General features: G+C 43.7%; 1 protein-coding gene across 3 annotated transcripts; it reads left to right on the top strand.

Moving 5' to 3' along the window:
- Positions 1-384: 384 nt before the first annotated feature.
- stxbp5b (syntaxin binding protein 5b (tomosyn)) lies at positions 385-25902 on the top strand. Of its 3 annotated transcripts, XM_068579910.1 has the most exons (29): positions 385-926; positions 2425-2522; positions 6196-6277; positions 6653-6753; positions 7858-7992; positions 9770-9833; positions 10744-10827; positions 12231-12354; positions 12573-12651; positions 14087-14241; positions 14351-14423; positions 15153-15300; positions 15418-15485; positions 15605-15645; positions 16118-16338; positions 16458-16642; positions 17006-17131; positions 17927-18078; positions 19386-19448; positions 19535-19591; positions 19689-19736; positions 21115-21165; positions 21400-21531; positions 22349-22588; positions 23292-23649; positions 23770-23935; positions 24963-25074; positions 25249-25469; positions 25565-25902. In XM_068579910.1, exons 1-29 carry the CDS (start codon positions 777-779, stop codon positions 25604-25606), a joined length of 3576 nt encoding a protein of 1191 aa, XP_068436011.1. In that variant the 5' UTR covers positions 385-776; the 3' UTR covers positions 25607-25902. The 3 variants fall into 3 exon arrangements, with proteins under 3 accessions (XP_068436011.1, XP_068436012.1, XP_068436014.1); XM_068579911.1 differs by lacking the exon at positions 21400-21531 and having other exon boundaries at positions 386-926; XM_068579913.1 differs by lacking the exons at positions 19535-19591; positions 19689-19736; positions 21115-21165; positions 21400-21531 and having other exon boundaries at positions 388-926.
- Positions 25903-27325: the final 1423 nt, after the last annotated feature.

Genomic DNA, 27325 nt, shown 5'->3' with positions numbered 1-27325 from the left:
CACTAATGCAATTGTAAAATAATTTTTTGTATTTTTTTAGTTCACTTGACAGTCCAATTTGCAAAAATAAATAAAATGTTTTAATTTCCCTCATAGCAGAGTGAGATTGCTCAATTAAAAGTAATTGCGCTCAACAGGCAGCTCGCGTTTTGGGCAACGATTTATTATCAAAACACGAAGTCCTGCGAAGCCATCTTTAAATCTTCTTCTTTCTTTCAAAAATACAGAATACAAAATGTTCTGGTTTGCATACGCGTCTCCCCCACCTCCCAAAAAAACTCCTCCCTCCCCCCCGTCGAGGGTCACGTAATCTGACAGGTCACAGAAAACGCCGTAACACCGGCTCCAGCATCCGGGTGACAAGCAAGTGAGCGCAGACTCAATCGCCGCCGCAGTTCACTGCGTTTCCGTGTAGCCAGGTTTTGCTACCCGCTGAGCCCTGACCGGGGAAACTGCTCGCGGAAACGATTGATACCGATCGAATAACGCCAAAACAAAAAAAGCTGTCGGACGCATATGAATGGCGGATTAACGCTGACATCGGAAGGGGACTCGCGGGATAAATGTCCGTGGCTCGGGTGCTTTTTTTTGGAGAGTGCGCTGACAGCAACACCCTCCGTAACATGTGAGATGTCTACAGAAGGGTATTAACCGAGCGTTATTTCGGCTAACTAGCTAGCAGCCCGCCCCCCCAACCCCTCTCCACCACTCCACCAGTTCCCTACTATCTAATTCATGGTCGTCTTCTCAACCGTCGCCTCTGCACCGGAGTCAAAATGAAGAAGTTCAACATTAGGAAGGTGCTGGACGGCTTGACAGCGGCTTCTTCTTCCTCCTCTTCCTCGGCGACCGCCCAGCCGGGCTCCAGCCGTGAGAACGACGTGATCCAGGAGACCCTCCAGTCGGAGCATTTCCAGCTTTGCAAGGTTAGGTTTTTCCGTTCGTAACCGTTGACGTTAACGGACACAACGTCAGTTAGTGTCAACCGTTTTTTAAAATTTATTTGACGACATTTGACACACACACACTGGCGTTGTTTCCACCTCTTATTAACGCTGTTTATCGGGATGTTGAGATATTAAAGTATAAGTAACAAGGGGGTCATTAATAGGGGGAATGTATCCTGAATATTGACCGCCTCGCTCGGCCCGGGTCCCGTGGTCGCTGGTGCCCGGGGAGGTCCTCCTTCGACATTGGGGCTGTTTGCGTTGCACTGACTCGTCGCCTCAAGTCACTTGTTTTAAGTTAGCTAGCTAACCGTAACTGGCGAAGGGAAGACCGTGTTTTGGGGTTTAAAAAATAGGTTCAGTCAAATCTATTTTTAATACTACACCCGCGGGCCATTATGTACATTGAAAGCGATTTTTTTTCAACCCCTCACTCTCCTGAAATGATTAAGAGATGGAGGACCAGAAGCCTCAGTCCTGTGTGTGACATTTAGTTCAGCTCAAGCTAATGTGAGCTCAGCCTGAGTGTGTCAAGTTAAATGGATATCATTACATTTCACAGTCCTTTTTTTTTTTTTTTAAAGAATGACATTTCCTCCTTGTGTCGTGTCGTCCCTTGCTGAGGGAACTAAAATAAAATTTAAAAAAAGGACAATGACTTTGGTAGATGCCTACTTGACCTGTGTGTTAGTTTATCTGGACTCTTTGTCCCCTCATGACCGCCTGAACAGGAGGAACCAACCCCATCTGTTAATATGCAAGCATGTGAACTTTGTTTTTAAAAACAGACTTTTGAGAAACAGGAAACCTGTGCCTCACTTGGCACACACAATTTTATAAAACTGCTTTAATAATACTAGCCCAACAGGTCTGGTTGGAAAGGTTTAGTTTTCCTGCGGTAAATAAATGTGTTGAGCAGCTCACCAGCCCACCAGCTCCTGACCCAGCTGGGGGCAGAACAGGTCAGGTCCCACAGGTTAATCCACGTTACATAACACCGCTGCAAGCAGCACAGAGCTGATGCATGGATGGATGGATGGATGGATGGATGGGCAAGGTTTCCAACCCAAACCAATTGAGTTATAGGTGCCTGATGATGATGATGATGATGATAACATTTTGGAGCCTGGGGGACTGCAAGATCCCGGCAATGAAGTGCACTCCGGGGCTGGGGTAGGAGGGATGAAATAAATGTATTACTGATGGCTTACAAATTGAGCTTGCACACATGTCAAGCAGATTTTATGGAGAGAAAAAAAATTCCATTCCCTATTTGCACTAATGTTTATGCTTTTATCTAATTTATTTTGATAATGAGTCTCATTTCCCACATTAATGGATTACATTTCTAGGAGATTAAGATAATGTTAGTTTTTTTTGGGTATTTATTTTTTCTCCAGTAAAGCCAGCTTGACTGCGTAGCGGATGATTGATTAGCTGACTGGAGGTCTAATATAAATTCTGCTCTTTCCTGCAGACTGTGCGTCATGGCTTTCCATATCAACCATCCTCCATGGCTTTTGACCCCGTGCAGAAAATCCTGGCCGTCGGGACTCAGACTGGAGCTTTGAGGCTGTATCTTTTTTTTTATCACATGAAAATGACGAGAGCCATACAAGGAAAGTAAAGCTTGGATGATTTCAGTGATTTTTCCACATTCTCTACTCCCTCGTGCCCACACACTCGTACTAACATAACACACACACCAGAGCCATGTCTTAACTTCCTGTCATCTTTTTCCGCAAATGTCATATTACCAAGTCGCCTTTCAACATTCCTCAAAGTCCGGGGAGTTCAAACTGTAAGTGACCGGTCTTTGCCTCCTGTCATCCAATCACAACAAAAATAAAAATCCAAACGGCACAAAGGGAAGTACTGGGCTCAGAGGTAGACATTAGCTCGGATGTGTTTCTGTGCAGCCAGCAGCCCTTCTTCTCCTGGAGCACCCAGGCTCATTAGTGGTATCTCGGCAGAAGCATGAGCAGCTCCTTTGCCATATGCCGAGGAGCCAACCTCATCAACTGTGCTGCCCAGTCTGTGCCAGAATGTCTCTTCCTATGTGCTGTAAACATCACTTGACTCTCACACATACACACACACACACACACACAATCAAGCTGCTTCAGTGCCGTATGACCCTTCGGGCAGTTGGGAGTTCGTTTTGTGTTTGTTTGTATTCAAGGATAAAAATATGTTTTTTTATAGCTAACCAAGCAACTTCTATGAGTCACAGCAACCCGAAAAAAAACCTCCCCCTGGGTTGCCGACTATTCAACACTGCATGTGAAGAGTCTGGTCCATGTTATGCTGTTTACAGCGTGTCTTCGGGGTTGGCCTACTTGTGTATAAACACAGGGGTTTCCCCAGCGCGCTGGTGTCTTGCATGGGAGGCCCATCTGCTTTATTCAGGTTTTCATTAGAAGCGCCTCCATCCTCGTCTTTATCCACGCTCCAGATTAAGAGAGCGTTGCGTTTGCGGGGTAGCTGGCGGAGAACACACACTGCTTCCATGTTGTCCTAATGTGCAAGGTGGAGCTGATGGGATTACTGTCATTCAGGCAATAGGTCCATTTATCAAAAGACAGGCTGTATTGATCCGCCTCATTGCCCCCGGAGTTTGGAAACGCTGCCACAGCTCAGTAGACATAAGCTCAATGAGGTGTCTACAAGCAATAAATGTCTGCTTTTACAAGATCTGTCTCTCTACCACAGTGTTTTAATCAGCGCGTTACTGTATTCAGTCCCCTTCTAACTCTAATATATGTGCTCTTAAATTTTGTCCTTTCGAAAATATTGCCCGACTCCGTGTTTTGTAGTTGGAGCCAAAGCAAAACCGCAATTAGTGTGTATTTGACCTACATGGGAACGGAGTCCAGTGAGGGAAGTCAATGTTTTTGAACTTTTAAGTTTAGGTTTGTGCAAAATGGATCACATTGCATTTTAGTGCAACGTGATCCGTGATGCTCGTGCAGCTGACGGGTCATGTGAAGTTTGTTTTCAAGAGCTTTCGCTGCAGAAGCACTGTGAAAACGGTCAGCCCTGTGGCCTGTAGTAAACTCTTCTTTTGGCTTCAGCGACGCCTTAACTTTGACTTGAAGAACGGCTGCAGCTTCTCTTTTTCTTCTTCGTCTGTCAGTTAGCATGATTAAGATAACTTCCTGTCCTGGTGATTATCAGTTGACTGAAAAAGAAAACCTGCTGATGCTGAAATGTTGTGGTTAACCATTTTGGTTTACCACACAGGGGAAGTGATGCTGTTGAAGAGTGGTGTGTGAAACTCACAGGTTTCAAGGCTGAGTGAGCAACAATATCTATTTCTGAAATGTCAAAGTCTGATATTCTTAATAGACGGTAAATAGTAATGCATGTGACGCATGGGTTGTACTGCAGTTTGATTAATCTACAGATTATAAAATAGAAAAATGTCCAATCCAATTTTTGCAAGTTGCCGCAGACAAGTTGACATTGAAAATTGCAGGAACAAAGAGTGATGATAAGAAGTATTATTTGAACATGTCGTGTCCCTCACAGCAAGACATCTTGTCCCAGTTGACTACCGTGACTCAGCTTCTTGTGCTCACACAATCCTAAAAGCACATGTTCTACCAACGAAATGAAGTCATGGCGGGAAATGAGTCGTGCAGTCTGAAACGGCCTCAGTTGACTGACCATACAGCTTCCACGTGTGACCGACGCGATCACAGCGAAGGTTTTCGATCGTGAAGCGAGAAAGGAAGTACCAACAGAATGCTCTACTCGCCCGCCGCCGTGATACCATCTTAGTAATTTCCTGCCAGTCTAGAAAGTAGCTTGGCTCAGCAGCACCATTAACCTACATCCTCCAACCAGAATCAGGTCACACTCCAGACACCTGCACATTTAAATACACCGATGAGTTTAATGCACGCAGAAAAACAAACAAACAGCGCCTTGTGTTCACAGTTGTGAGGCTGTTGAAGTGATTCTACTTGCTGTCAGTAATACGACTACACTTCAATATCAACATTTCTGCTCTTTAGACGATTGCTCTGTTCTTTTTTTATGCATGACTAGAGGCTATGAAACAGACTTAATGACTCCTCCTCCTCCACTGTTGTGGACCTGTGGAGCCCTGATGTCCATTAATAATCCTGACAAATGTTGTACAGAACTTGCGGGGCCGGGAGCTAAAACTGGACAGAAAGGTCACGGGCGAATGCGAGTTCAGTTGCCAGCAGCTCTCAACTGGCGCCGGCTGCGAGTCTGAAAGTCTGTGTTTGCCTCCATCCTTCTGCAGAAGCGATGGCCCAGTGTTGAGGCTTGTCCTGAAACAGTCTCATGCAACCCCACCTTAGTTTGTTCAAGGCACCAGAGGGATTGTTTGATCACAGCTCTGGGGGTTAATCCTGTTCACACACATTATGCCGCGTCAGCGTCCAAGTGGACTCGGGATAAGCGAGCACAACTGTCCGTCTCTGGAGCTTCTCTCTCTCCGGCGTGATCGCATTAGCAGCACGAGAGACGGTGCACCATTGTTGTCTTATTGTGGCCATTTCGCGCGTCGAGAGAGTCCCTCCGCGATTAGATCTCGCTGCTGCTGCTGCTGCTTCCTCCTTTTTGTCTGCGTGATTGGTGCAGACCTGCAAAGTGATCACAGGCTGGTGGAAATGAACCAGCTTCTGCTCATCGCGCGCCTCATTGCTGGGCTTGTTTGTGTGAAAGTATTCGAAAGGATGCATTACCGTCCTGTGGCGGTGTTCCTCCTCTGTTTTTTTTGTGGCACTCATAAAAACCATTTGGGTTCCTCTTCTAGCTCACACATTTACTGTTGCCTGAATGGGCGGCCCGGCTGTTTTTTGAATGGACCGATTTAGCAGGCAGGGATTCTCTGACATGAACTTAGCGGTCCCTATAGAGAGAGGTGGGAGTCAAGTTTACCGCGCTGCCGTCACACCGGCTGACGCATGCGAATAAATAAGGCAGACGTGGCCCACTGATTTTTATTTATAACTAGCTATTTTAATACACTTCATGTTGAATGAAATATTTAGTTATGAAAGCGAAGAGCCTGGGGACCTTTTTTATACTAAAAACACCCACAGTAGGAAAGGCAGTAGGAAATGATTTCAGTAAGTGATCTGCTAGTGCTTATTAACACACACTGTTCAGCATCATTGTTGCAGTAAAATCTACATTATGTTTAAGAAGTTTTTGTTTCTCACATTGCTGCATCAACTGTCTAGTTCTCCTTGACTGAGCTGACTTTCAGCTTTGGCTGTGCGGGTGTGGAGTGCTACTGTCAGCATGAGAGCGGCGCGGCTGTCATCCAGCTCCAGTTCCTGATCAACGAGGTCTGTTGTCTTTACCTGTTCCTTGTTTCCTTGTTTGGTTTTCCCTCTAACTTCTCCTCGCCCCTCCACCGCGAGTCTGTCCGCTGCCACGTAGCCGTCTCTCCTTGTTCTCAGTAGCAGGCGCTGTAGACACTGGTGCTCGGAGGCCATTAATGCCCCAGTAGATGTGTGGTCTGTGCTCTGGAATGAACACATTGAATCCACAGGAATGTTAGTCTTGTGACCCGCATGCCTTCGTATATAACGTCGCCACAGTCGTGTTGCTCATGATACAACCATGTAAAGCAGCGAGCGCCAAACAACAAGATGTTTTGTGCATTCTGACACCCCCCCCCCCCCCCCTCTCCTCCCCTGTTTGTTTGACCCTCTCCACAGGGGGCGCTGGTGAGTGCCTTAGCTGATGACAGCATCCACCTGTGGAACCTGAGGCAAAAAATCCCCGCAATCCTGCATTCACTCAAGTTCAGCAGGGAGAGGTACAGTGACTTCTCTCTGCAGCGGCGCTGTCACCTCGTGAAGCGACAACACAAACACAACTTCACAGCTGGCCACACGCTTCTCTGTGCATATTAGTAGCGGTGTCGTTGCCATCATGTTTTGAAAAATAATGTTTGTTTTCGTGGTTCTGTAAGAACTTAGATTTTCCTCCTTAACCAAACGGGCAACGTGAGTAAATGAGGTCATGATGAAATGTTTTATTTTTTAAGGTTTCAAACTTTAAAGCAGAACTAATCGATATTTTCGTTGAATATATTTACAATTAATCAAATAACGTGTGCGAAGTGTAAAGCGTCACAAATAATTATAACCCAACACCTTTCAGCTCATATATTCTCTGGCCTGCAAATTCTGCTCTTTGAGCAGTAGGCAGATGTTTTAAGCAAAAAAAGTGTATATATACTGTAAATTATATTAATTATACTTTTTATTTAGATTACATGTATCTATGGGATAAAGGTTTTAAGAAAATAAATTATAAAAAAAAATTCAAAATAAGAAAACTTGGTTGAGACCAAAACTGAGGAAAAATGAAAATCAGGTGGCTGTAAATCTGATTTTAATTGAACACCTGTGTTGCTTGAGTCATTCGCCGGAACAACTTTATAAGGTGACGATAATCTGTCATGTGTTATGCTGTTGTTTGTTATTTATTGCCACCATGTGGTCGACAAAATGTACGATTGAATTATTTCCCAACACAAGAACACATTTGTCATCCCCGTTTAGTCAAAAAATATGAAAAAACTCCGATGAAATATCCACCTGAGAGATCACATAACACTTCAATCAAGCTGACCAGTTAACGTCAGCCGGGTTCCTGTGACACTGTAAATGTGTTGTACTTCTTTCCTAGTGGTTGAGAGAAGACAGCAGTGTTTACTCTGCTATTCCGCCCCACTGATCTATATATAGTCCAGCTTCATTAGTGTGACACAGAGCAAGGCCTTTGTAATTAAATCTTAGTCACTCGCTACTCCTTCCAGTTGGAGCAGCATGATTAGGGTCGAGAGTGACTCTGGAGGGATTGAGTCATGAGATAATCAAAAGCCTGGTTGTGATGGATCCTGATCTCTTTGCAGAATCACATACTGCCACCTGCCCTTCCAGAGCAAATGGCTTTACATCGGCACAGAAAGAGGAAACATCCACATTGTCAACGTGGAGTCCTTCACTCTCTCAGGCTACGTCATCATGTGGAACAAAGCCATTGAACTGTGAGTCCGTATTGCACAACTGTCTTGTTTTTCCCTCCCTCGCTTTTTTTTCTGGTCATTTGCATATCTCCTCGGTGGACTTATGTGAGTTGACGCTCGACCAGGAAGCTCTAAAAATGCCAAGGAATGTGCTTGCATCCTGCAAAGCGGAGAAAAGCTGCAGCTTCGATCAAGTGTGAGGGCGGACTGGAGGTGGTGGCTGTGCCATGCCAGAACTTTGACTAGACTTCTGGAGGTGTTTGCTGACTGATTTAAACGAAAAAGGAAAGGCCCACTTTGCCACCGATTCCCCCACCCCCCCGTGTTTACGCCCAACCTAAGAATCACAAGTTCTCCATCACATCCCGTGCGTCAGTATAAATGTCGTGGTCCAGATGTAACTTGGCAGGGGCCACACGGGGGTAGACTTCGATTTCGGTGGATAAAAATCTGCGTCACCCAACACACTGATGAGAAAACGCTTACTTACTGCAGCGCCTGATGCTGCCGCGCATGAAATAGCACTGAAAGTTTCACTGAAGTTGCTCTTTCCAGGTAATTTTTTTCGAAGCTCACCCACCAGCGAGCGAAGGAAATTAATTTGAGACAGTGACTGGCAGCTAAAATTGGAAATAGTGTGTGTGTGTGTGTGTGTGTGTGTGTGTGTGTGTGTGTGTGTGTGTGTGTGTGTGTGTGTGTGTGTGTGTGTGTGTGTGTGTGTGTGTGTGTGTGTGTGTGTGTGTGTGTGGCTGCTCGTGAAATCTGATGAATTGGCGCCCTGACACTTTCAACTCCCTGATCTAAAACGGCAAAGTATGCCATCAGCTCTCATAAATGTGTCCGAAACACACAGATTTTTTTTTTTTTTTTTTTTTGTCTCCACGACTGTGAAAATGTTTTTAGGAAAAGAGCTGCTAGCTGTCGCGTGCAATTTTAAAAAACACAATATTCAATCATTTCCGTGTCGTCCATGCATTCACGACGCTCATCGCATCTCAAAGCAGAACCTTTCTCATACCGACGCCGCGTTGTGCGGTGATTACACACCGGACTCCGTACTCCGGTCCATCCCTTTCCCTTTTTATGCGCCGCCAACATCTCGGACCGTATCGACTCATCAGCAGCAATGAGATCATTAGCCGCTGGAGCCAGACTGCATTCAGAGGCAGCAACACTTTCTTTAGGCCAGACCTTCACTCCCTTCGTGCCCCCTTTGCTCTGTTGCCAGGGTGACGCTGTCTCCACACACTATAATCTCTCATAGACCCTCATGTGACCCTGCTCTCTCCCTCGCTCGCTCGTATGTCATGTCTCTCGCTCTCTGGTGCACTGACGCACAGTTTCACCTTATATTCATGCTTATTTCTTTGTGCACAAACAAAGATTCTGGATTGTTTTCTTTTATTCCCCCTTTTTTGCATGTCTTCTCTATTTGCCTCCTGATTGGTCGCTCCCTAAAAGCTATACAGCATGTTTTAGAGCTTTTAGATGTTTTTTTAAGTGTTTAATGATGCACATATATGCCATTTAACACCCAATAAATATCACATATCTGTCATACTGCACCTTTTAATGGGACTTTTGTTGCTGCTTTTGAGGTTTTGCACACTAATATATATCTCTGATAGTTTTGTAGTATTATTGCATAGATTCTAAACTTTTAAAATTGTATTTGATCTTTAGTTTAGTTCTTTATTGATTGATGTTCTCTCTCTGTCTGCGTGTGTTTGTCTCTGTCTGTGTGTGTGTGTGTGTTTCTCTCTCTCTTGTTTCTCTTCTGTTCCTAAAACTCTCACAGATCCACCAAGACACACCCAGGGCCGGTCGTGCACATCAGCGATAACCCCATGGACGAAGGAAAGGTAACCGATAGTCGACCGTCGCATTGCCTGCAGAGCTGAGATACATTTCTACCTTTCAACCTAAAACGTAGCTGCGCCACTTTTTTTTTTTGTTTGTTTCCTTGTTTTTTCCCCCTGTGGATATCTGCTCCGGTGCAGACGACACAACGTCAATACGGCTTGTGCTGCTACAATGGAGAATGATAGCAGAACATTTTCAGCTAATTAAAATGTCAATGGTAAACATCAGGTTTCGGTGTCAGAATCGAGGAGAAAAGGTTTCTTCCGAGACTAATCGTTTACAGAAAGCTTCCATAATGGGACACAGACGACATGGCAGAAGAGATACTGAGAGATGAAGTGTCCTCGATGCTCCTCTCTTTGGGGATTCACAAAATACATAAATAGGTTTATGCTGCTTTAAATGTTTTTTCTATATATATGCATGCATGCATGTGTTTTTGTCTTGTGATATATCTGTTTTCTTTTTATTTAGAGATGTAATCTCCTCAGAATTTCATGGAAAATTGCTGTACCATAGAAAAGCATACAATTCAACCAAAATGTAAAATGCTGTTATTTATTTTAATTATTGTTTACTTTCAATAGATTCAATAGATCTCATTTGAATCATTTAGATTTCATGGAAATTCCTTTAGAAATCAACGACAGTATACTTACTGTGTGTTGGGACTCTGCTTATCTTCTCTATAATTATGACCAAATTACATAATTACTTTATGAAAAGCTCCTAGTGAATGATTCAGAAGTTATCGGTGAAACAAAGTATCGTTAAAGACGACGGCTCCTTTGAACATCGCAGACGGCGACGTCACAGCCGCGTGACCTCCGGGCTCAGTTCTACGTGCACAAAGTGGTTTCACAGTAATCAGCTGAGCTCTGCTTCACTTCTCGTCCTCTCTCCTCGCAGCTCCTGATTGGCTACGAGTGTGGGGTAGTGGTGTTGTGGGACTTGAAGTGCAAAAAAGCTGACTGCCGCTACAATTATGATGAGGTAAGGCATTGCTTTCCTTTTTCCCGGTGTTTCTCGCTGTTGTCCCAGCAACTTGTTTCATCTCGTTGGGTTTTGCATAATCTACCACGTCCATCCCATGCGACTGGACGCTGGCTCTACCAGGTGTTTGTTTGGTCATGGAACCTGAAATAGCTGCTCACCGGGCCCTCGTGAGATGTTGTCTCGGGAGATAAGTTCCTTTTGTGTTCCTCGAAGCGTCATCTCAAAGCATCAAAAGCACATTAGCACTCTTTAAGGCATGCTATGCAGGAATTGCTTGCTTACTGTTTGTAAAACAACACCCAAAAGTTGATCCTTCCTCTCTCCCTCCCGGCTTAACGACACCAGGAGCGCACGCCCACTGACCGCAGTTTGCCGGAATACACCCAAGTGTACCCGAGGCATCGCGTACAGCAGCCAACGTGGAAGCCAACCCCAGAGCTTAGAGAGAGCTTTGTCCGCTCGTCGTTTTTGTCTCGCTATGAGTTTTTACGGCGCCGTGCGCGCAATTTTCATAGCTTCCTCTTGCCCGGGGGCGACTCCCCCAGTTCCCAAAAGGCCATCGTCCAGAAAGGTCCCGAGCACTGCAAAATACTGAGAAAATTACAGGCAGAGCACAAAGTCTATGCACATACAGACACAGCCACACACTTCTAGTGGGTCGGGAGGGATTATAGAGAGGGATTACTTTGGTCCGAGTACATTTTTAGGGGTAAAACTCCAAACTTCTAAAGGATAAGTCTGGTCACATTTGATGTCCCATGAATCAAAACCCCATGAAAAGACCAAAACTGTCAATGAACGGATCCTACAAAACAAGCAAAGCCTGATCCATGGTATTCCCCAGTGCCGCGGAGCCCATTGTTGTCCAAAGAAACTATTAAAAACACATTAATGAGCCACATGTTGCACTGGGTAGCGGTTTCCTTCATTTGAATAACGCACTGTGGTTTATTTTGAGCCGCCCCCAGAGACTCGGCACGGGCACCAAATGTTTATGAACCCACATCTGAACTTTGTCCCCAACAAATGTGCTCCTGTTGAATCACTTTTGATGAAAAAAAACTGCATTGCTCAGCTGTTTTAGGAAATGATTTACTTTTTTTTTTTTTGTTGGTCGTACAAATACTTGATCCACTTTCAAAGACTTAAGTGTTCAGTAGGAGCGGATAGGCGTGGAGCTGAGAGCCACACACAGGCCTGGCAAGGCAGAGCGTACTGTTGGTTTTCATCTTGTCATGGGATTTGTTCATAATAAAAAAAAGAAGCAGCAGCTGTATGCTTTGAATTGGTTGCACACAGAGCCTCTACAAATCTCCTGATTTATGGTTGCGCAGCTATGAAAACGTGCAGTGTACTTCTACTCCTCCCGGTCTCACGATGTGCTGCCGCGTGTCTTTCAGGCGATCCACTCGGTGGCCTGGCACCACGAGGGTAAACAGTTTGTCTGCAGCCACTCTGATGGCACTCTGACCACGTGGAACATACGAATCCCAGCCAAGTCTGCACAGATCATCACACCACATGGTACGCACTGTTGTGTATACAGTTGCATTGTTTGTGTGTAACACATATTTTATAGAAGCCACCTATGTCTTTATAAAACATTGTAGCTGAAAATCCCTCCAAACCTAGAAGTGTGACTTGCACAAATAGCAGATTTGGAATGATGTATATGTGTCACAGGAGCATTAGTTACATTATATGTTCTGTAATTCTGCAAATTATACTCCCGCCCCCACTAGGAAAGCAGCCTAAGGATGGAAAAAAGCCAGAACCATGCAAGCCTATCCTGAAGGTGGAGTACAAAACAACAAGGGCTGGGTAAGTGTGATGGTAGCTAATCCACACCCATCCTGTGTCTTAACCGGCTCAAGTTTGAATCCATATCCTGCACTGAAAGTGGCCTTTCCTGTTATTCTATCACAACAGGCCAGTCGTGTTGACAGTGCCCCACTGCTGGTGGAAACTGGGCGGATAGCTGGGAAGGCCCTGTCTTAATTATCTTCTTTTTTTTAACGTTCTCGCCGGCTTTGTTTCATTGTGATCACAGTCATCAGTCGATCATTCATCATTAAATAAATCATGACGGATGATTAGTCGTTCAATTGAGGTCACATGTTAATTGTGTTGTGATTGCTGCTATGAACACAATCATCATTAGAAACTTGTTGCGTCAAGGTCACCAAGTACAAAGACAAAACTTTCCTCTTAAAACATGTCATGAAAAAAATTACATATTTCACTGAAGCCGATCTAATTATCCTCTACTTTTTTTTTTTTTTGTCAGGACAAGGATTAATATAGTTGTCATTATAATTAAAAAGCAGGCTCCTCCCATCATTAATGCTCTTGAAATGGGGGCAAAGCATCTCCAGAGAAATAGGGATGGCTATCGTGAGGATTTTATCAATATTCTTATCGCTTCTTTTTCATGCCCACGTAATTGCTTTTTAATATATTATTAAAAAAGTGAATAAATTCTGACCAGAATTAGAATGAATTCATATTTTAAATGCAACTACAGCAAAGTCAGTACAGAAACAAAGCTAAATCCAGGACGTCAATAGAATAAATAACATTCCTTTAGTTTAGACAGGATGAGGAACACAGGCATCAGTCGGTATCAGTCGTTCCTGCTGTTCTCCTGCCTCTGCTGATGTGATTCACTGCCTGCAGGCTCCGCTGGTAGAGCGAGGAGGGGCCGCTTTGTCTCAGCCAGCAGACGGGTTTACGGGAATTAGCAACATTTTGGGATGCGTGGTGAACTAAGCTGCACAGACAACCTACGGGCAGCTTTTGTTCAAGCTTGCTTGTAACGGTTTGAACATATGAGCTGACCTCGTGCACTGTTTGTTCCAAACGGTAGCGGTGGATGAGAGACTGCGGACGGGGGAAGATTGAAATGTCACTTCTTCTACGTGCTTCGATGCTTCTTGAACACACAGTGACGTGTGTGTGAGTGTACTGACACAGAGTGCAGAGGAGATGCTGCAGCGGGGATAATAATAAATTTCACCCAAACTTTAAAAAGTACAGATAAAAGAAGCGGTAATGTCGGAGCTCATCAACGCTACGGTCGTCAATAATTTAGCCCAGGGGCCCGTTTAATACCGGGCTTCAGTGCTAATCCCTACAGTGAAAGCACAGCAGTAAAATGCCCGTGTCCCTCCTCTCCTATTTCACAAAGATGGGGCCGACAAACTCAAAATGTATTGGATAAACAATCCGGTTCGTGTGTGTTTCCTCCTGAACTCAGGGACCCGTTCATGGTCCTGTCTGGAGGTCTGTCTTACGACACGGTGGGGAGGAGAGCCTGCCTGACTGTGATGCACGGGAAGAGCACCACCGTCCTGGAGATGGACTACCCCATCGTAGACTTTCTAACGCTGTGTGAAACTCCATATCCAAATGGTGAGCTTCTGGACGGGGATCTGTCCTTCTGTCAGAATCTGTAGGAAATGAAAATGATGTCATTGTTTTAATTTTCTGCTGTTTTCTTTGGTTCTTTTTTTTACGCCAGACTTTCAGGAGCCTTATGCCGTGTTGGTCCTCCTCGAGAAGGATTTAGTTTTAATAGACCTCGGACAGATTGGGTAATTATTCTGCTTTCTAAATATAGTTGTTGGAGTATTTTTGGACTGCGTCAAAGAATATGGCTATTGGAGATCAAGCACATTAATATTCAAGCTCGGTGTACTAAAGATGCTGCTAAATAGAATGAATTAGTCAGAAATGTACAATTTTAAAGCTTTCATATGAGTAATTAATGAACAGAAGAGAACGGACACAACATTAAGATGCATCTCTGTGGTTTTAATAATCCAGTTTAATGAGTTTATGGAATACACAAGATGACACAGTCATGTCACAGAATTTACAAAAGTATGAGCATATTCTTGAGCATATTCTTAATCTTAATGTTTATTACTTTTCTCTTTGGTAACTATTAATGTTGATTAAATGGTAAAAAAAAGTACTATGTCAAGTTATTTTTTTCAAATCTGCTCCTTTTCCATTTCTTGAAAAGTGTGTATTTTGTTGTCCAGAGTGCAGTTGGTTGCAGCCCAAGTGGCCATTGTGAATTATGTTTTTCCCAGCCATTTTAGTTTAAAGTATTTTTTTTTTTAAAGTCTCTTTCTTTTTAATATAATTCACAATATCAAACTCATTTCATGGGACATTTAAACCGGTTGGAGGATCAGTCAGAGTATTGAACAGCATTGATCAGCAGCAAGCAAGTTCTCAAGTTGATAGACAAGCGCAGATATTATAAAGATGGAGTCTGTTGTCTAATTTAACCCAATGGCACATTGTCTTGACAGGTACCCAATATTTGAGAATCCATATCCTCTGACTATCCATGAGTCGCCCGTGACCTGCTGTGAATACTTTGTCGACTGCCCCGCTGAACTTATCCCTGCACTTTACTCTGTCGGCAGCCGGCAAAAGAGACAAGGTTACAGCAAGAAGGTGAAGTATTCCTCTGTGTAATCCGTGCTTTAAATCTGGTAACGTAACTGAAAGAAGTCTTCAAAAATCGAACTAAATGTACCATGTTTTTTTTTCTCTTTTTCTTCCATTTTACAGGAATGGCCCATCAGTGGAGGAAACTGGGGCCAAGGCACTCAGAGCTACCCCGAGATTATAATCACTGGGTTAGTAACTAATTAGGAATAATAAAAACAAAGCACTTCCGGTTTTGATTCACATGCAAACATGGCATTGTTACTGCGGACAAATTATATAATATTTAGTATCTTTCAATGTTTTTCAGACATGCTGATGGGTCGATCAAATTTTGGGATGCTTCTGCATGTGAGTAGTTTTCATTTGTTTCATTCAATTCAATTCAATTGTTGGGAGTCACAAATAAGTCTTTGCACTCAAAAAGAAGAAATATTTGTGTTATTAAGGAGAGTAACTTAAGTCTTTCTTTCCTCGTGGATTTGAATACTAGCTTTACGCGGTCATCCGAATTTAGAGAGACACATTGACACATTGAGTTCTGCTGACATTTAGGTTTAAACACAATAGATCAAGTGTCCTATCACCATTGCCACAGTAAGCTTTGCAGCAGCTTGCTATGCTGATGAAGCGTGTGTAAACACAACAGTGTCATCTGCATAAATAAACAAGCTCACACCATGACACTGCTTTCAATATCTGTTCATGCATAATTCACAAGAACTAATCCAGGTCGCTCTACCAGCGTGAACTATGGAGCTCATGTACTCATAATGTACCATAATACATGTCTAATAGGTCTTTTTTTACACTCCTCTCGCAGTAATGCTTCAGGTGCTGTACAAGCTGAAGACGGCCAAGGTTTTTGAGCGTGCTCGCGGGAAAGAGGAGAAGGCAAATACAGAAATAGTAGAGGAGGACCCGTTCGCCATCCAGACCTTGTCCTGGTGCCCCGAGAGCAGGATGCTCTGTGTGGCCGGGGTGTCGGCCCACGTCATCGTCTACCGCTTCAGCAAACAAGAAATCACCACTGAAGTTGTGCAGGTGCGGGGGTGGATAAGTTCGGGACAAATTTGAATCGCTATTTAGATCTTGAAACATTTTATCTGACAGCTATCTTGTGATAGGTGTTTTTTGACAATATCATATCTCTTGTGTTTTAGCTTTTGGAGGTGCGGATGCAGTGTGAGTTTAACTGTGGGGACTCCCCCGATCCAGGGGGGGAGCAGACCCCCACCCTGCCCACGCCGGGAGCTTCCTCCAGCCCGCAGGAGAGCGAGCCTCCCACTCAGCCCTCCACGGGCAGCAACTCCTCCGACGGACCCAGGGACAATATACCATGCCTGCAGTACGGACAATTCCGTTTTCTTGTTCTGTTTTTGCAAAGCAAAACAAAAAAAAGGTTGAGCTGGGTGAAGCAGGTTGTCACTGAACAGACCAATTTAAGTGAGTGATGTAGTCATCCAGTCACTCCTTCCAGCCAGCTGCTCAATCCTTCACAACATTTCCACATCAGTACACCAGGGGGAAATAATCCTCTTTATAAAAATGTACAGAAATGAGGAACATGTTTTGACAGCAAAAGGGTGGAAGTGGGAATAACGCTAATAAAAAAAAAACGATATTGTCAGTGCGGCTTACCCAAAGGGTGATAATTCATTCCAGTGTAAAGTGCCGCCTGCTGTCTCATCCGGCTGTGTGTTTGATGCAGGGTGCGCAGCTCCCCGCTGAAGCAGTCTCCGGGCTACCAGGTGGAGCTGGTGATCCAGCTGGTGTGGGTGAGCGGGGAGCCTCCTCAGCCGATCACCAGCCTGGCGATCAACTCCTCCTACGGCCTGTAAGTCCACGCAGCCAGAACACAACATTTTATGACACGACGTCATTGTCATTGTGTGCCTGACAGTTGTCTCGATAGTGGGTGGGTCACCCATCTGCTGTCACTGTGTTTGTTCATCCTGTCACTCAAACACAAAGAAGGCAGTAAGTGTTTATGTAGCGCAGTGGTTCTCAAACTGTGGGCGTGACCCTCTAGTGGGCTGCAGAGGTATTACAGGTGGGGCGCAGGGGGATGCAGATTCTTAAAAAAATAAATAAATAAGAATCCTTTATTAATCCCACAGTGGGGGGTTATTCTCTGCATGTTACCATCCTTAGTAATGAAGGAGCTTTGTGCTGCCGTGAAGCTCTGGGGCTTCAGTGCCTTGCTCAAGGACACTTCAACGTGAAACTATGGGGAGAAAACAGGGATCCAACCGGCTTCCTTGTTCATCTTTTTTGCCAAATATGAGTTATTTTCTGCAAATATATAACTTTATTTGCATTGTTTTAATAAAGTGACTGCACATGTTATTAGTTTTTGTCAGATGGAGCAATCTGGTTTACTTGAAAGGGATTTTAATTTCCTTTAATCTATTAATTAAAAAAGCACGGATAAAGGAGTATCAAAAAGTTGGACCATTTTGTTCCCATGTTGTCGGGGCGGTGGGGCCCGAACATTTTGCTTCCTCTAAAGTGGAGCGTGACAGAAAACGTTTGTGAACCACTGATATAGTGAGACTGTTCGGATGTTCAGGTCAAAAAGCGACGTCTGAATCCTAATTCCTCTGTGTCCCTCGTCCCTCCCGTGTCTCAGCGTGGTGTTTGGAAACAGTAACGGTCTGGCTGTGGTGGACTACCTCCAGAAAACTCTGCTCCTCAACATGGGCACATCGGAGCTGTACAGCCCGTCCGACCCCTACCAGAGGCAGCCTCGCTCCCCACGCAGAGTGCGACAGCCGTCTGGAGGTGAGCCGCGCTCCCAGCATTTCTACATCTGTGTGTTTTGTCTGTTGGCCCACTCTCCATAGCTAATGCCGCCCTGACTAACATGATTAACCTCGAAATACATGCTTTACATAGTTTGTTCTTCATCCTGTATTTATATTTTTTGCTAAAGCGAGTCTTAACATTTAGCTCCTGCTCAGGGTTAGCGAGGCAGGGTGGACACTTGGCAGCAGCCTCAAATTAGCACCATGAGCACCGCCCCCTGCAGTAGCTCCTGTCACTCAACAGGGGGCATCACTGGCAGATTCTCCATCTGTTCAGTTGGACAGACCAAAGACAGCGAACGCTGCACCAGTGCCGCAGTAGTATTTCCCTTTTTTGATTCCGTTTTAACACGATGAAACAATTCGTATTTCATGTTTATTTGTTTGTTTTAGCCTCGCTGTTTTATGCCTTGACTCTTGCTGTGTTTTTGTCATTCGCTGTTGTTTTAACCTCGCTGTTTGTGTTGACTTTTTACTGTGTTTTTCTCATTCGCTGTTTGAATTCATTCTTTTCTGTCTCAGTGGCCTGGTGATAGATTCAATAGTCTTTTTTTGCCATGAAAAGCACATTTTAATGTATGCAGACTGCACGAATATTATCAGATATCATTATTTTTACAGTTTCATTTCAATTTGAAATCCAGCAGCAAGCCTCTGACACTCTTTTCTTTTCTCCTGCACTTCCGATGTCCAGTCACTTTTCTGTTTCACTGTTTTTTCTGTTGGTCTCTCTCTGTGATTTGGTAAAGACATTCCACCTGGCACGTCTTGCATGTCCAGACTGTCTAACTTGTATTCTGAGTCTGTGAAAAAACTACGTTCATCCCAAATCAGTAAGTCACGTGTCTGAATCCCCCTACAGTATTATGTTTCCCCTCCAACCCTCCCCTCTTCCTCATGAAGATACACTTTCTGATTTTGATTTGGCGCCCCAGAACTCACTTTTCAAAACAAAAAAAACCATCAGCAATGAGCCAGAAGAAAATTGAGACTTGAGGGCACTTCAACTAAATCTGTTAGCGTGTCTCTTTAAACCCTGCTCCATATTTTACCAGACAAACATCAGTTACACCCTGAGTCAATAGACGAGGCCTGTGAAGTGAACTCAAGTGTAACTTACGCTGTCTGGGTAGATGTCCCTCTGCCTTTGCGCCAAATATGACCCCTTTATTGTTTCCAGTCTTTGGATTGTTGGAATTAGCTTTTTTATTGTAAGCCTTACTGAGAGTAGCCCAAGAGGACTAAATCAGTCATGTTTAATTACAACCCATGTGGCTCCCACAGCAACCTGTGACTCAAACGATGGCTCCAACACGTCAGAGGACCGCTGCAAATCACCTACGTCAGGTAAGCCTCATCCAAAAACCCGATTCTTTTTTAGTTTGATGAAAAATACATCTTTTTTTTTTCAAACGCTGACCTTTGCCATGTAGGATCTACCTCACCTTGCAATTCTGATGACGAGCGAAAACAGAAGTTCATAGAGAAGGGTACTGTATTGCTGAGCGCTGCACGTCCCGCTTACGGTTAAGCATTTCAAAATGGCCGCAGGTATCTGATTTGTCTTTTTTTTAACCTTATTTCCAGTGAAGTTCAAAAGCAGACGCTTTTCCAAGACGGTTGCCAATGACTTTGGTACTGTATCCTCCAGATGTATTCCTATCTGATCGCTCACTCCTTCCATCTTGAATGACGGCGTTCTAACACCACTGTGCCTTAATCCTCTACGTCACTCTGTGCTTCTTGTGCCAATGAAATGACAGACGCCAATTCAAGACATGTGTTTTTTTCACCAATCATACGGTTTTGGGGGACCTCTGAGTTGATTTATGAAAATGAATCCGGATTCTTTGTTCAGTGCATGATAGAACGTCTTTTGAGTTCAAGGCCTCAGATTTTCTATGCAGATTTTGGCTGTTGCTACTCTGGCTTCTAAATATTAGGCCCAATTGGCAAATTTTGCTTCTTTTTTTTCTTTTTTTTTTACTAAACTATAGCATAGAAAATCTGCTTCTTGCCTTATTCTTCACATTACTAATGTCAAAACCTTGTCACTTACATGTTGAAGTTAATTATTGACCCCGTCTGTGTGTTTCTGATTGCAGGGCTTCAGTCCAATGCTCCTCCTGCTGTCTTTGCATAACTATGTTCACTGAATTGCAATTACCTTTTTTTTTTTCTTGACTGCCTCTTGCTTTGTTTGACTTTGCAGGCCCTCTGGTTGTCTGTGATGTCAGCGTCATTCATATCCTCAGAGTTTCTTCAAGTGTGGTTATACACTGCAACAGGCAACTTTTTTCCTTTTTATGAAGGCAAAAAGAGATAAAAGTACAACCTCAAGTCAATTGAAGTGAGAATATTTCTCTTAAAGAAATGCAGTCTATGTAATGGCATGTCACGTCAACTTCTTGGACAATTTACTGTCCCAGAAGTAATTGTGAAAAACAATGTTTTTGTCATTTTATGCCACTTAATATAATAATAATATGATGTCATGATAATGCAAGTACACCCTTTCAAGAGCATTGGACTTTTAACTCTGACATTGACAAAATATGAAATAAGAATTCTAAATAAATATAACATCAATCAACTAAAACCATCCAAACAAATGTAGTGGAATCCAGGGCTCTGTTATAAAAAATTGGGTCAATATCTGCGCAATGCCCGAGTCTTATAACGGCAGGTAAAACCCTGCTGTTTATTCTGACATCACAGTTAATATCGAGATCATATCCAAATATTGTACGTTAAGTTGATAACGTAGTTATCGTAACGGTTGTCCTTCAGTGTGTCGCCACTCTTTAACTCAACGTCATCTTTTTTGATTGTGAAACTGATTTTTCACAGTCAAAACAATGTCACAGATTTGCTGAAATGATTGTAACGGAATCTTTGATTAGTGATTTATTTCAAACGCCTTTTTGATTTTACACCCCCAAAAAAATTAAAAATTTCAATTTTTAGCTTTTTTTTCTTTTCTCATAAATATGAGCATTTGTTTCTGTTGCAGCCAAGATGTCACGGAAAATTAGCTCGTCTAGCGAGCAAAAGACTGACCTGGGTAAGCCAAAACTACTGAATTTTAGCTTCCAAGAACGTTTACATTTTTCTCTACAGGTGTTCTTTTGTCACTCAAATCTTCTTTCTTTGTACTTTTGTATTTTACCTTTCACGGCTGTCAAATAACGTTGAGTTGTCTAATAGCATTTTGTTGCTGTGAATATGAGTCTCTTGTTGTCCTGGGATGTTGCACTGTAAGTTCAGACGAACACTCTGTCTCTGTTTGCACCGGAAGCAACGCAAAGGTCCAAACAATGGCGCTCTCGCACATGTAAGATGCAAATATGTCGCGTGAACAGAGCCATGGCGGCGGCCGGGACGACCCAGAACGGGGCAGTGTGTAGAACTGAATCGACCCCCAACTTCTGTGAGTGGACCAGCCGATGGTCTGACTTGGGTTGAAGTGGGATAACCGGTACTAACCCCTCCCTAACCTCTGCTGGGGGCTTTGCTCCGAATTGGTTAACATGACACTAATCCTCTCACAATGATTGTTTGGTTCTTTCCGAGGAAGCTCCGCCGACTCCACTGCGCCCACGTTGTTCAAACCCCTTGCTTCTTCTCGTTCGCAGTTTTTCCTCGTGGAGAACACACATGACGGGTGGTGTGTTTTTGTTTTTTTTTAGCCTTCCCCTCTGTGTCACACATCTTTTTGTTGTGTGTTTCTGTCGGGCTCCCTCGTTAGCTTTTTAACGAGGGTGAAAAAAGTTTGTGTTTCAGCTGCCGTCAGCGCGGTAATGAGGCATGAATAATTCTTGCTCCTTAAATAGCAGTTCTTCCTTGGGAGCCCCTGTAATACTACATGCGTTTGTTTGTTTTTTTCACATTGAGAATGTTGTTGTCAATTGAATTGCAAAAAAAAAAAGAAAGTACATCGTGGGAAGCATTTAAAGAAAATGCATCCTTGGATGTAAACTGTACGAGAGCATCTCAATGTCAAAAAGCTTTTCGGTGGTGACTTGTCTGTGATGTGTTACTTCCATAAAGACGAGAATATGATTTGATGATGTGCATCACTAAACACACCGAGGCACATTTTTAACTAACAATTTAACTGCGTTTTGACCCAATGGCTTTTCATGCCTCGACATCTCTTAAATGTCTTGTTTTTAAACCTCTTTCACGCCACGCAAATCTTTTCCTCATCCTCTGCTTTCTCTGCTCACTCCTCTGCTTGTCCTCAGATGCCAGGGACAACTCCTTCACCCGCTCGCGGAGTTCAAGTGTCACCAGCATAGACCGAGAATCTCGAGAGGCCATTTCCTCCTTTCACTTCTGCGAGAGTTACCCCAGGAAGAACGACGTTGCGGTCGGCCCCTGTCTGCTGGTGGGAACCACCCAGGGCACCGTGATGATGGTGGCCCTCAGCCTGCCGCCCGCCGGGGACCAGAGGCTGCAGCAACCCATCGGCATCTCCTCCTGTGGTAAGAAGTTGAGCCGTTCTTGAAGTGGGGAAACAGAAAAGAACATTACCTCATCGATGACCTCTATTGACGAGCAGTTTGAACTGAAACTGAAAGGATTTGCACACTTTACTGACACGCATGATGCAATGCAGTATTAATTAACTGAGTATCCATATTTTTATTCATATTCAAAGCTCGGAATGATTCTTTCTGGCCTTCGGTGTTGGACTGTCACGTGTGTTGTAATGTTAAGATTCAGGAAGTGGTGGAGGAGAAGGACAGAGAGAGACATTGTGGTCACTTGAAAACTCTGTGTTCTGAGTTTTCTTTCCACAAAAAGCGTGGGAAACGAAAGATCAGATTCAGTTCCAGAAATCTTTGAGAAGTTAGTATCGACAGTATCAAATCCCCACAGACATTTTGTGCTGTGGAGCAGTATATATAACTTTTATAAGTAGTTTCAAAGTTCAGTGAGTCACATGGCGGGGCATTTCAACTGAAACCTGAATGCTTCGTTTTCAAAAATGCATCGTATGCTCTTTGAAGGCTGGGTGGCTGGTGAAAATGTTTTTTTATTCATGTCCCATCACAGTTAATGTCCAGATCTACTCTCAGTTCTCTTGGTTGGAATTAAGGATTGCAGCACTGAGTTAAAAACTGTGTGATATTCAGTGTTAATCTGAAGCCATTCTCTGAAAACAACACCGTTGTACTCCTTCAGGCAGTATGGTCACACTCAAAGGAGGCATTTTGACTATGGCCCTGCTGGACGCCACTGGAGCTCTGCTGCCCCCTCCCTACGAGCCGTGGTATGACCCAAACGCCTCAGACGAGGAGAAGGAGAAGAGCAGGAGACGCAGGCCGGCCTCCCCTACCTCGTCTCAAGAGGGTCCAGACCCCCAGTTCGCTGTGCTGTGTTCGGAGAAACAGGCCAAAGTGCTGGCCATGCCCTCCCAAACCCGCATCTACAAACACAACATCACAGAGACCTCCTTCGTGCTGAGGGCCGACGTCGTGCAGATGGCCGGAGCCAACTGCATCGCCTGTTTCTGCGCTAACGGGCACATCATGACTCTGAGGTATGACGTGTGTTGAGTGACCCTACTTTCAACATATGTGATGCAATCACAACAACGTAATCTGTATGCATAACTTCAAAGTTGGTTCTGGAATAATGTTTGTTGTTTGCATCGCCCCAGTTTACCCAGTCTACGGCCTCTGCTGGATGTGAACTACCTGCCGCTGACAGACATGCGGATAGCCAGAACGTTCTGCTTCTCCAACCTGGGTCAGGCACTGTACCTCACCTCCCCCACGGAGATCCAGAGGATCACCTACAGCCAGGAGACCTGCGACAATCGGCAGGTCAGATAAATGACTGATCGTGTTCTTTCTTTATTAGAGCCAATGATTCTAAGTGTGGAGAAAAAAAGGCTTTTCATGTGTGCTTTGAGGAAACTTAAGCAAAGTATGTGCGTATGGAGAACTTTTTTGAACAGATTGTGGCGGGCTTAATGGGTAATCTTGCACTCGCAAATACAGTGTAATTTTTGAATTATTCATCAGGCTTCTAATGAATCTTTGGGCTTCCCGACACAACACCTTTTTAATTATCTCTTCACAAAGTGTCCTCCGAGGACAATTCTGGGATCTGTTGTTCAGATTTAACATCAAACGAACTACGGAGGAAACGGGGGCATTCAAGAGCTAATATTGCCATCCAATGCACTTATTAAAGAATAACTTTGTTATTTTTTAACATGAACTAGTCTTTGATTTGCTCGGTATTGGCCAATTCTGCATCGTTGATATGCGTCCGTTCAAAATGCTTGTTTTTGCCACTGTCAGGTTCAGATTGTTATGGATCGGACCTTACAGAGAAATACAATGTTTTCTTTAACATCCGCTTGGTTGGTTATTGTGTCATGTGACTTGTTGCCAGAAGGCAATGGTAGAAAATCTGAGTGAGAGTCGGAGAGAAGAGAGCCGGTGTTGAAAGAGTTTGTTGTGTTTGAGGACAGAAAGCGTAGCTTTTTGTTATCAAAAGGAATTTCAATGTCACGGCTGAAAATGTCACGTATCTCAACTTTATGGATGCGACGCTAAACTTCAGAACGAGACTCCTTGAAGCAAGAGTCGGTTAGACACAATGACGTACTGGCCGGATCGAGTGGAGGTCGAGAAAAAGGGTTTTATACTCGACCAATTAATACAAATGTTGTCCCTAATAGTTACATGGGAAAATAGGGTATCACTAGATGTAAAATGTCATAATGTCATGCCTACTATTAGTCCCTGAGATGATATAGCACATACTTTAGGCCAGTCTGTATTTCTAAAAGGAATGTATATTGAAATGGACTATTTAAATGGTTGTGTATGTCTTCCTCAGGAGATGCTCAGTGAGTTATTTACCCCCGTGGAGACGCCAGAGGCTCCGAACAGAGGATTCTTCAAAGGCCTGTTTGGGGGAGGAGCTCAGTCGCTGGACAGGGAGGACCTCTGTGAGTAAAGATGTGCATACTGTGTATAATTCTGTTTTTTTATGTTGTCACTGGCTGACCGAAGACACCAGTTTGGGAGTCGTTTTAGTTACAGGACGATTTTCAATCACCGTGTCATTTGCTCTTACTTTGAACTTTTGAATTTTTGAACACTTCTCCTTTTGTGTTTGGCAGTTGGGGAAACGGGTGCCGGCAAGGCCTCCCGCAGCCTGGCCCAGCACATCCCCGGCACGGGCGGCATGGAGGGCATGAAGGGCGCAGCGTCTGGGGTTGTGGGGGATCTGGCCCGCGCACGGATAGCTCTGGACGAGAGAGGGCAGAAACTGGGGGAGCTGGAGGACAGAACGGCGGCCATGATGGCCAGCGCAGATTCATTTTCCAAACATGCTCATGATGTACGCACTCGTGGTTTCTTCAGACACTTAAGAGATTGTTTTCAGGTGAACTTCTTCTTTTTCCGACTCTCATTTCTGCTCTTCTCTCCCTCCAGATGATGCTGAAGTACAAAGATAAGAAGTGGTACCAGCTCTGATGGCAGCGTGTTGGAGCGTTAGACTCTGTAATCACGCACACCAGTATCCCTTCTTCTCTTCTCTAATCCTCTCTATGGTGGGGGGGGGGTTCTGTTCAACACAGACTCATGCTTTTATTCTCAGCACAATATCACACACTCTGCATTACCTCAGCCACCGGAGGAGACACCGGCCGACCACACGTCGTGAGAACCGAAAGAAATGGAAGAAGAGAAGCCGCTAGGAATCAATCTGTCCATTTCACCTGAGAGCGCAGGAGAGAGGTGACCATTCATACCAATCAGTCATGCACTCCTATATATATATATATATATATATATATATATATATATATATATATATATATATATATATATATATATATATATATATATATATATATATATATATACACACACACACACACACACACACACACTCTGCTGGTTTGGTTCTGAAGGAGGCTGAAAGACAATTCTGCAAAACATGTACTTTAGTGGCCTGATTGCAATTGTTCTTTTTTGCTTTCTCTGCCCTTTTGTGATGTCTGTCAAACACAGTGGACTTAAATGAGGAGAAAAGTCTGACGACCCTTTTTGTCCTTCGTGTCTAATCAAGTCAATGAAGATGTCCGTTTTCCGTAGGAATGATTGGCTCAATGAAGGACTCCTGTCTGTTTTTTTTGTTTTTCCTGGTTTAAATATTTTTTGTTGAGCTTGGTCCTTGTGTCAGTCTGTTCATAAAGGGCCTTTCTCGCACTTAGAAGCGTAAAAACTAGACCGGGAGATGATGAATCTATTGCCTCTCACCGAATAAGGGCTGGTAGTACACTAGTTCATCACCGACGATTCCTTGTCACGATTCCTAAATCAAGTTGAGAAAGACAAATGTTGCGTCTTTCTGAAGGTTTTTATTTGAAATGAGTCTATTTATTGGAACTATGTATCGATGAGAAGTCAAATAAGTTTGTATGTTGGGCATTGAATTTTTTTCTTCTTCTTTTGGTGAAGTAAATGCGTAAAAAAGTGATGAAAATATTTCCCCCTGATGAAGAGTTTACACTGATTTATCAGAAAAATGAAGAGTTCATACACTGGAAAACGCCTGAAGGTCTTCTATTCTGCTTTAAGGAGCTGAGTCATGTATAAGAGGAAAGATGTGTTGAAGGGCAATACAAAGACTATATTATATGATTAGCATAAATGTATATTTTGGTTACATTTTTTTTGTGATAAAGATTCTATCTATACAGGATTATCCACATTTCTTTTTGTCATTCTGTCACTTCTGATTTTGGTCTTGTTTCTTAATGTGTAGGGGGGAAAAAAGCATGTGTCTCTTACAGCACACTGGAAATGTTAAAGCTGTCTTGGTATTCATGGCTGCCAGTGGAAATGACCACGCAGTCCCACTGGTCATCTCTCTCTGAACCATTCACTTCAAAACTGTTTCTCTTCTGCCTTTGCCTCATGATGCATATAACCTAACCTCTACCTATGTGTATGTCTGTGTGTGTGTGTGTGTGTGTGAACATGCAGATATTCAGGAATATGTGTATGGGCGCCAATATTTATAATACTACATAAATACACTGTATTACAATAGGTCGTTTTGAGGTTTTTGCTTTTGCTTGATGGTGTTTTTCAATGTGGTTTAACTAGAATTCTATTGTACTTGGGTTTATTTTTCACGAGGCGCCGGGATATGCTGCTATTTGTGTCAATGTAGGAGCATTATCT

Source organism: Clinocottus analis, unplaced genomic scaffold, assembly GCF_023055335.1.
Source record: "Clinocottus analis isolate CAN_PGR_092001 unplaced genomic scaffold, fCliAna1.0.p SCAF_17, whole genome shotgun sequence".
Taxonomy (NCBI): Eukaryota; Metazoa; Chordata; class Actinopteri; order Perciformes; family Cottidae; genus Clinocottus; species Clinocottus analis.
This window is presented reverse-complemented; position numbering and strand designations above follow the sequence as displayed.

Excerpts from the sequence above, each read along its gene's own strand:
- stxbp5b (XM_068579910.1), top strand. The coding sequence starts at position 777 with ATGAAGAAGTTCAACATTAGGAAGGTGCTGGACGGCTTGACAGCGGCT. Across the intron at positions 15,486-15,604 it reads CCCGAGATTATAATCACTGG|ACATGCTGATGGGTCGATCA; the intron begins GTTAGTAACTAA and ends AATGTTTTTCAG. Across the intron at positions 16,339-16,457 it reads TCACCACTGAAGTTGTGCAG|CTTTTGGAGGTGCGGATGCA; the intron begins GTGCGGGGGTGG and ends CTTGTGTTTTAG.